The following is a 9,822-nucleotide window of genomic DNA, read 5'->3' as shown; positions in this document are numbered from 1 at the left end:
AAAGAAAATTATGCATGGCAATTTTAGCGATCCACATTTCCAGTCTTCTTTAAATTTCGTTACTTTTTTTATTATTCATCATTCACATACTTATTTTAAAAGTTAATACATTAATAGTGGAAAATAAAAAATCGTTATTAAGGCGTGAAGTCGGGATTTTTTCTTAGAATTACAAAACCTTCCATTATCGGCGTCAGTGGTACGTATTCTTCAGTTGCCATTTCCGCTCTTTCTCCGTGGGCCAGCAAGACGGGTGTCGTGTGCGTTTGAAAGCCCGTTATCGTCTTTGGTTTACCCGCCTGCCCGACAACGTCAACGGCAATACCAACTCGAACAGGTACGGCGAGGGGGTTCAGCTCTTCGTCAAAAGTAACCAACATCCTAGGCTGCATCGCTGTCGCGAGTGTGTACAAAAGATAATGACTGCGACCAAGTATTACTGCAAAAGAAGATGAATAATTGTATTTAACCGCATTATTCCTGAAAACAAATGCTAAATTCCAGACACAAAAATGCTCACTGTTCTTGACATCCAAAAATCCGACCAGAGTACCCAAAAGTCCCGCCACTGCTACAGGACTGAGAAGTTGTCTGTCACTGTGGTAAGGCGACAGGGTCAACGTTCCCTTTCCAAGGTGGGTAAGGCCTTGTGCGATACGAACCATGAATAGGTTGTTCGGGTCCTTGGCGTGATACTGAGCAAGCTGTCTGAGCATTGCTGCAAGTCTGGCGTTGTTGGTACCGGCACCAACAAGTCCCATGGCGAAAATAGCATTGTGAGCAACCTCAGAGTCACTGTCGTGAGAAAACTTCGAGAGGGTATCGAGGATGTTTAGTTTGGGGTTCGATACGGAGATGAGTCCCAAAGCAAGGGGCACAGAACGACGTATGACAGGTTCGCAGTACCTGAGAAGATGCCCAAAAGTCCTGTATGCCATTTCGGCGCCTATTTCTTCGCCCATAGCAATAAGGGCAATCCCTAGTACGGCGATAGATTGGCGGGAGCTGAGCTCTCTCTCCCTCTCTTCCCTCTTTTCGTCCCTTTTGTCTTTTTCCTTACGATCGCTCTTCTCGTCCTTCTCATTACTTGACTCATGATGCTCTGAACAAATGTGAAGCAATTGTTGAATCTTCAACACATTTCCTGTCCCTGCGTAAGCGCAAACCTCGACCATAGTCGTTGCCATCGCCTTGAATGGTTCAGGCACAACTTCCAGAGCAGCAATTATTGCCTCTGCTGCCTCCTGCTTACCCAACAAGCACAAGCCTAGTCCAAGGGGCAAAAACCTCGAATATGTGTCTTTCAGTTCGGCATCAGTCTTCTCCATCAACGCGTGCATTATCGCCGTCGTAACGTAAGCATTGCAAGAGCCAACTGCCACCATACCGAGGGCCAAAGCAGTACAAGCAATAACTTCCCAGTTAGATTTGGGGTCGTTAAGCACAGGGGTAAGCAGGCTGAGGACAGCCTCACGATTTGAACCTGCGTAAGCCAGTCCCAGACCAACTATCGCGCCTACGCGCATGCTGTTGCTGCTGTGAAGGACATAGTCGGACAGTAAAGCGAGCGCCGGGTCGCATTCGTTCCTGACTCCACAGTTCACGATTCCACAAGCCAATAGAGCCCCGGATTTTATGTAGTCCTCAGCGGAATACAGGTACTTGTCGATCGGGGTCAAGCCGCCATCAACGTCCCACAATAAAACGAGTCCTAAGGAAGCTGTGGCGCTGAGCATTCCGTGTTCCTTGTTCTTGTAGAGCCACTTATTACCGTCCTCTATCAGTAGCTTGTCATGACCAAATGCGGCGTTAACAAAACCGTTTACAAAACTTGCCGCGAGGTTTTGACGTGCTGAATCTACTTGACCACCTCCAAATGGTGGTCGCGAATTTTCCAGATGAGATTTGTAGACATCTTCGGGTGTTTTTGGCTCCATTATATCCAACTCTCGAGCCAAGTTTAGAAAATGGTTGTTTAGGTGGGCGTTGGACATTATTTCAACCAGGTCATCGTACTCATTTGAGTTCTCATTCAATTCCAAAAATATTTGCTGACGACCAAGCATGAACGCCAGCTGCTTTTGAACGGATCTGAAATGTGGAGTCATCTGATTAAAGGATCATAAATTTACGTCTCTTTGCGTTTGTTATTTGGTTTTGCTCAATTGCTTCATTACCGTTTGAACAGCTCTGGTGTAAAAATTTTTCTAAAAATTTCAGTGCTATAATAACCAGGTTAAAAAATACATTTCTCAAAAAATGAGGACTGGATATAACTTACAAATCCTTGCATGAAGTAAAAATATCCTCTATCAATGTCAAGTCATTGAGCTGCATGGCGAGCCTGAGAGCTTGCGGATACTGGCCAAACTTCCTGAAGAGCTTGAGGGCAGCGTGAAGGAGTGTACTATTTTCTGGATCAGCAACGTAAGGTACGCAGCTGGTGAGGTATAGGCAAACCCTTGGGTAAGCACTCTCGTCAACATACTGATCAAGCAAATCGAGCCGTTCGATTTCCATGAGTAAGTCACATGCCTCGGCTTCGGCATTGTGAGCCATGTTGTAGGGGACAATTTCACGTGCCAAGTCTACCAGTTTTTTCCTGATCACTTCGGCATCATCGCCGGTTACTTGATCCCACTCTCCTGCAATCTCGCCTGACAAATGCCTGACGTACTCGTGTCCCCATTCCCCGATTTCTAACGCTGAACCAGTCAAGCGGTACTTGAGACATTCCCTTCCCTCTCCCATACTCATCGCTAGGACAGATATGACATCTGAACAGAGCTCCTTGGTTTTCGGGTCATTTATCTTTTCATATACCACCTTCATTGTATCGTAGTGAGGTCGCATAAATTTCAACGGCTTTGGCACGCTCGTCATTGACGTTGTTGACGCACGTATTTGAGAACGGAGTAGTTCTAATGCCGAGAAGTACAAAGATGTGTTCGAATCTTGCAGCCTTTCGACTAGGTTGCCCAACTCCTCCTGAAGCAGCTTGTCTTCTTCTGACTGTGTGAAAACAAAGTAACCATTAATGATGAGTGAGGTTTTTATACATTCGGATTTTTCATTTCTTTTTTTCTAGTTTTACTGAAAGGTTGAACACAGCTAAAAAAAGATTCTTTTTGTGGAATGAAGTTGGCAAATCCCAGTTGGGTTTCATTGTTATTGATTGCGAAAAATTAATGGGTATGAAGATGCGAGAGTAACACTGAATTATATTTATCATCGAAGACAATCGCGGCAGAACGAACGAAAACGAAGGTGCAAGTCACCGGTCAGAGTTGGTTTAATATTTTTAGTACAACAGGCGAAATGGTTAGCCAGCAATTGGTTATAATATCTACTTACCAAATCATTTTTCTCCTCTTCTTTACCATTCTTCACCTCCTTTGATGGTTTCGCCTCAACTTTTGTTGCCTCTGGCATATTTCTAATTATTACGTCTTTTTAGTTAATTTGATATTCGATATCGGAGCAGGTGATATTCAGCTTCAAGATATTCGGCAATCCGTCAAAACTTCCTTGGTTAGGTTAAAGACTGCCGTGGTGATGAGAACGATTTGCGAGTCACTTTGCCGACCTCAGCGGTATCTGGCGGAAAAAAAATTATAACCCGCATAATTCAAAATATTTATACGGCCGATACAATACAAAATCATTGACCGTGATGTTTTATTCTACACAAAATTACACCACATCCAATTATGCCACAAAAAATTTGATGGTTTGGTGGTGTTTTTTTACAGAAAAATTTATAAAATTACGGTGGGGTTATCTCGAGTTCCGCCCATATAAAAATGAATCCGCACGTCAGCACCGCTATACGAAAAAAATGTCTTGCACGAAAAATTAAATTATTTTTTACTTGCAGTGCCTTTCAGCATATTAATATTAACGATTAGTAATATTTATTGAGTGTTTTTTTTTATTGAAAAATGGGGATATATTTTCTAAAAACAAGTTAAAAAAACATGGATCGGCTACAGGATGCGAACCCTGATCGAACTCCATACAAAATAATGTCTGATTTAACACATACCTAACTCACGCAATCTATGCAAAAATGAATTTGAATATGATCGATGTTACAATTGTTAATTATAACAATTACTGATATTTCATTCTTGAAGGTAATAAAAAAAAATAAAAATTTTTAAGTCGAGTCCTGTATATAAGTAAAGCGGCGAACACTAATTGGAGGATCTCGAATGTCGGACACCGAGCCAATCGCAGAGGTCTGTATTTGAGGTTATTTGTACCGTTAGTTTTGACTTGTTTTTTTTTTTTTTTTTTGTGCAAAACGTTTCCGCAGTACTCCGACCTCGCGTGTTAAAACGAAAACAGAGTTGCGTATGTATACAAATTGAATGGAGAACAAACTATGGATATTAAATATTAATAAGCTGACAAGAGTGCTGTGCGAAATCTGTGTATAAACAAGTCGTTACGTAATGACTATTAATTAATTAAAAGAACCAGAGAGATTTGAGGTGCGGGAAGGTGGTTCCGTCTGTGCTGTCAAATGAAATGAACAGATGAAAGGCAAGATGTCGTCGCGTGCATGTGGTTACGATCTGCGTATCTCGGCTGATGAAAAGTAAATAGAAAACAACGAATACGAACACAGAATTATGTCGGACCTGGCATCTTGCTCGGCGATAAACGAAACTACAGTCAATGACGAAACGCTCATTGAGGATTTGAAAATTTCTAGAAAAAAATGGGAAAGATTCAGCAACTGGGTCCACTGCATATGTGTTGTTACATTCGATCTCGAACTCGGTCAAGCCATAGAGGTAAACTGATCCAAACATATACATATCAATTGAATTTTCATGTCAGAGAAATAATCTCGGCCAGTTACTTTATTTTCTCTCTCATAGTTAATTCACTTCGATTCATTGTCACATTAAAATCCAAACGATTCACCGAACCGAGAATTAACAAATTTGAACCTGTGCTATTCGGCTTATTTACTTTACATTCACCAAACGAACAGAGAACATCTGCACAAAAATTATACACATGTTGGAATGATTACCACAGTGTGAAGCAAAAATTGACTAATGTGAACAATCGTGTAATTAGAAATAAATTTCTCTCGTTTCAACTTCAACGAGTTTTAAGATAAAATTCTTTTTTCAATATGTTCATATGTTGAGTGAATAAATTAGTTCAGATTACATTAGTGGAAATTATTCCCACTACACACAATGAAAAGCTTAATTTTTAAAAAGAATATTCATCACACCATCTTGTATTTTCCTAAAATACAACACTTCAAATTACGATATTGAATTTTTAAGCTTGATTGAGCCAACAGTTTTTCAAACTGCTTAATTAACTCTATGAGAAATAAATTCTCATTCTATTGAAAATGTTAACCTCGTTGACTTTTTCTTATTCAATTTCAGCTTGTTTATCCAAGTCATGTAAAATTAACGGAGCAAGAAAGATCAAACATCTGCTACCTGGCGTTTCCAGATTCCAATTCTGGCTGCATGGGAGACACGCAGTACCATGTCAGAATTAGGCAGAATGGAAAAACGACTCATAATACTCAATCTTTAAAAGAGTACGACAGAAAGTGTCCAGTCTTTGTGCAGTCAGACAGAGATTACTACTGGGGATACGTGTACTTCAGACAGGTCAAGGACAAGACGTTGCCTAGAGGATATTTTCAAAAGGTTGATTAACCATAATTTCAAAAAACAGGATCAATTACTCGATAAATTAAATACAATTTGCAGTTGATTTAAATATATCAACGGTTTCTAAAAATGAATCTTCGAAGTTATAGGTATATAATTAACTTCTAGTGTAATTCCTCATTTGATTGATAAATATTCATTTTCAGAGTATAGTGATTATAACAAAACTACCACTAGTGAATCTGTTCAGTGAGATCTGCGCCCTTATAGCTCCAGAATTTTTTGAGTCTGGCATGTCAGTCATGGAAGCTGTTAGTAGAGAAATTGATCGATGGCCACCGCCTGTTCCAGGCCAAATACTTCATCTCATACTGATGAATGTTCTCTTCCAGGTGATGCCAATGATGAATTTTCTATAATTTGTTAATACTGTTATCGTCTGAAATTTTTGCGATCAGACTTCATTTACTTCTAGTTCCATCATTTTTCTTAAAGTTACACAGAATTTTCAAAAAGTCAACAAACAGTTAGAAGTGTAAAATTAATTTTGTTTTTGTCTGTTTTTTTGCAGACGTACATTCCAAATCAAAATTACAAAGCAACTGTGCCGACGGTAGCTGCACTCGACCACACAACGAAAAAACATTCCTTGCGGAAGATTGTTCTAACTTCTGCCTACGAGGGAGACATGTTCAGGAGCTTAGCCAGCGTTGTTAGTCATGTACATTTACTGTGGGAATTAGCACTTCTCGGTGAACCAATAGTCGTTATGGCCAGCTCACCGACTACTTGTGCAGAAATGGTTCAAGCTCTAACTGCGTTAGTATTTACCACTTGTTTAAAAAATCAAATACCGTATTAGCCAGAGTATAAGTCAAGGTTTTTTGTCGCCGATATTGCCATCAAAATTCGTACTCGACTTATACGTGGAATCCAATTACATCTAGGACATGTTTGGAAATTTGCTTTATTGATAAATATGTGAAAAAAGGCAATAGTAAAAATAAATATACGTACTTCTGTGATGGTAACTTATCATAAACTTCGACTTATGTTTGGTTCCTAAAAGGAGTTCCTGGAAAGAAGTTGAAGATTTGGGGCTTGACTTATATTCAGGACTGATTTATACTCGGGGTAATACAGTAATTCTCGTTAAGATTGTCTCTAGCCTGTCATCAATATATCTATTTAAATTTGTAATTTTCTGCAGAACAATAGCGCCATTGAAGTACTGTGCCGATCATCGTCCCTACTTTACTATCCATGATTCAGAGTTCAAAGAATATACAACTGATGCTCCGTCACCGCCAGCCGTTATTTTGGGAGTAACAAATCCATTTTTTGCTAAAACCCTGCAACATTGGCCTCATATAATTAGAATAACGAATGGTTCAAATGTAGGTAAGTGTCATAAATTACCAGCTACGTCTGACAAATAGCGACAAGATGTTTATGATAGACCATAAATTGAAATTGTATTTAAATTTCGTAACAAACTTATCGTATGTAACTTCTCTTCAGAAAACCAAAAATACAGGATTAAAAAATCTGAAAATCTTAAAGTTTTGGACTCAAAACCGGGCGTGTACACCCAGTACAAACCATTTTTACAAAAAGACAAGGCCATTTTGAAGAAATTGCTAAGAGGAATTCAGACCAAGAGGCCTGGAGAGGTACAAACAGCCCTTCTCAGAAGACATCTCCTGGAACTGACTGAGAGTTTCATGATCCCCTTGGAGAGATACATAGCGAGTCTCATGCCTTTGCAAAAAAACATATCCCCCTTCAAAGTGAGGTGGTATTCACTTATTTGTAACATCAAAGGTTTCAGTTCTTTCCTTGCACCGTTATTTGTTCAATATCCACTTCATTTATTTGCACAGTTGAAGAAAGAAACCTTCAGAATTGATTTATTACCTTCCTCAGGCTACGCCGATACCTCAACTGTTTAATCCTGACGATTTTTTGGCGACATTGAGCAGTGCAGGACCCCAATTGACAACAGGAATTAAGGGTGATTGGGTTGGGTTGTACCGCCGGTTTTTTAGATCGCCCAATTTTTCGGGTTGGTTTCACACCAGGTACACGGAGCTAACGCAGAAGCTGCAAGCTATACAATTGGAAGCCTTATCTGAAGCGGTGAGATGATGACTCTTCTAAATAATATTGTTTGTGGAAACAGTTTAAAATATAGATTACAAAAATTCCCGTTAACGAGATTTCTTATTGACAAGTTTCTCACATGTTTCTAGGACTTGAAAACATGGGTACAGGGTAAACAAGAAGTCGAGGTGGTTGACATGATATTGAGGATTCGTCAAAAGCTTGATAAAAGCTACGAAGACGACGTACCAATAAGTCATTCAGTCCAGGAAAAGCTGAACGAGCGAATAAACGACATTATCTACACTCTACCCGACGATTTACAAATAATCTTAAGTGTTAAGTCTTGACAATTTGATCTGATCCTTAGCGCGATAATAATTTAGCCATGTAATCAATTTTTTCATTACTGATCGGTTTTCTGATCGAGTTAGTCACTTTTGCCGTGAAGAGACGTAATGGGTATAGGGTAAGAGAAAATGAAAATGAAAATGATTCTGCTCAAAACGACCCGGAACATGTAATTAAACAAAATACGATTCGCCGTCGCTCTATGACACGTAAAATACGTTGAAATTCGTATCAACTTACTGCCAAATATAGTACGTACAAATCGTAAATTTTATAATTTTTTTTCACTTTCTTCAACGACGAACTTCAGAAAGCTCTGGTTCGTGATTACTTGCAAATAATCTTACCAACTCACATACAATGTAGTCAAATATTATTAAATAATATCCCCCCTCCCAATATAAATATTATCGAACAACTCAACAGTAATTAATAGTGAAATATTTTACTTTTCAACCGTGTCTGGAGTGGTTTTTATTTACAATATTTGTACATATTTAAACTGCGAGATTGATCCTTCGTCAAAGATAATTAGAAACTGAGATTTTAATTTTTTTACTCCTCCCTTTACTTACAATAAGATGGAAAGTGCACAACGATTTATATACCAATATTCCGAACAACCATTATTCGGAATATGTATTAATTTATAATTATTTATACTACAGTAATAAGTTAGAAACACTAATACAGATTTTACGATATTGACCTATATTCGTAATTTTTTTTTTTTTAGTCAAAGTGTTTCAAACTCCAGTAAATAATTGGAATCAATAATATCTTTTATTGCAATCCATCTTATTGGCTCGCCTGAACTGACGATCGTTGGAACGTAAGCTTCAAGTCAATTTTAATTGGTGTTTAAATTTTTATTCTTAATTGCGCGGATTTCCCCGAATTAATCAATGCAACAATTTCAACCATTATACAACTGCGTATTATATGTTAATAATTGTACTAAAGACACGTAAAAATAGTACATTATGTAACAAGGGAATAATCGGCTTTATTCCCGTGTTTCATATAGGATTTTATTTCCGATTTAACTGTGGCTACTTTATTGACTTGAAAAGTGGTTACCCAATTAGAGGGACAAGAGTGGTACTTTTTTCCCTAAATAAGCGCGAAAAAATGAAAAGACGAAGTTATTGGCTGTTTTTATCCCGCATTTCAGCTCAAAAGTGTGACCATTATAGTTGAGTCGAGAATAACAGTCATATCTAAAAATGAAGACATTCATGTTATATATTCATAATTGTTAACTGTAACTTTCGGTTACTGAAATGATAATTGACTCGATTATATATATATGCTTATACGTTTATACTCAAAGAAATTTTTATTTTTTATCTCGATTATTTATTGTGCTGTTGATAATGTACATCTTACCTGTGAATAATTTTTATATTTCATTAATTGTGTCGTATCGATATAAATACCTGGGATACCAAACATTGAAGAAAAAGAAGAGAAAAAAACAAAAAATTTACGTGTATTCCAATCTACTCTGTTGCTGTATATACGATTACATTATTGTAAATACAAATCATTAACGTTATTAAATTCTATTTTACTATAAAACTATCCGTTTTATTATTGCCATGTGTCTTCCTATCGAAAAGTGAGAATTCATTGAACTGAAATCCTCAGATAAAAAAAAAATATTAAAGTTAAAAACTTTCGAAAAACCTTGTTATTAACTATTCGGAAA

At 37.9% G+C, this 9,822-nt stretch overlaps 2 protein-coding genes across 2 annotated transcripts; one reads left to right on the top strand and one right to left on the bottom strand.

The window, feature by feature from the left end:
- Positions 1-43: 43 nt before the first annotated feature.
- Positions 44-3,583, bottom strand: LOC107221675 (26S proteasome non-ATPase regulatory subunit 2). The gene is made up of 4 exons (XM_015660753.2): positions 3,355-3,583; positions 2,282-3,012; positions 521-2,091; positions 44-439 (listed from the first exon to the last, which is right to left on the bottom strand). Exons 1-4 carry the CDS (start codon positions 3,430-3,432, stop codon positions 138-140), a joined length of 2,682 nt encoding a protein of 893 aa, XP_015516239.1. The 5' UTR covers positions 3,433-3,583; the 3' UTR covers positions 44-137.
- A 714-nt stretch (positions 3,584-4,297) lies between these two features.
- On the top strand, positions 4,298-9,672 carry LOC107221677 (protein DENND6A). Its single transcript, XM_015660754.2, has 8 exons — positions 4,298-4,802; positions 5,421-5,693; positions 5,864-6,049; positions 6,229-6,476; positions 6,868-7,058; positions 7,179-7,447; positions 7,584-7,796; positions 7,910-9,672. Exons 1-8 carry the CDS (start codon positions 4,638-4,640, stop codon positions 8,108-8,110), a joined length of 1,746 nt encoding a protein of 581 aa, XP_015516240.1. The 5' UTR covers positions 4,298-4,637; the 3' UTR covers positions 8,111-9,672.
- Positions 9,673-9,822: the final 150 nt, after the last annotated feature.

Source organism: Neodiprion lecontei, chromosome 5, assembly GCF_021901455.1.
Source record: "Neodiprion lecontei isolate iyNeoLeco1 chromosome 5, iyNeoLeco1.1, whole genome shotgun sequence".
NCBI classification, from domain to species: domain Eukaryota; kingdom Metazoa; phylum Arthropoda; class Insecta; order Hymenoptera; family Diprionidae; genus Neodiprion; species Neodiprion lecontei.
This window is presented reverse-complemented; position numbering and strand designations above follow the sequence as displayed.

Bases quoted from the DNA above. Each gene is read 5' to 3' on its own strand.
- LOC107221675 (XM_015660753.2), bottom strand. From the start codon at position 3,432: ATGCCAGAGGCAACAAAAGTTGAGGCGAAACCATCAAAGGAGGTGAAG. The intron at 3,013-3,354 runs GTAAGTAGATAT...GTTTTCACACAG, and splicing joins AAGAGGAGAAAAATGATTTG to TCAGAAGAAGACAAGCTGCT. The intron at 2,092-2,281 runs GTAAGTTATATC...TCCACATTTCAG, and splicing joins TTTACTTCATGCAAGGATTT to ATCCGTTCAAAAGCAGCTGG.
- LOC107221677 (XM_015660754.2), top strand. From the start codon at position 4,638: ATGTCGGACCTGGCATCTTGCTCGGCGATAAACGAAACTACAGTCAAT. The intron at 4,803-5,420 runs GTAAACTGATCC...ATTCAATTTCAG, and splicing joins AACTCGGTCAAGCCATAGAG to CTTGTTTATCCAAGTCATGT. The intron at 7,797-7,909 runs GTGAGATGATGA...ACATGTTTCTAG, and splicing joins TGGAAGCCTTATCTGAAGCG to GACTTGAAAACATGGGTACA.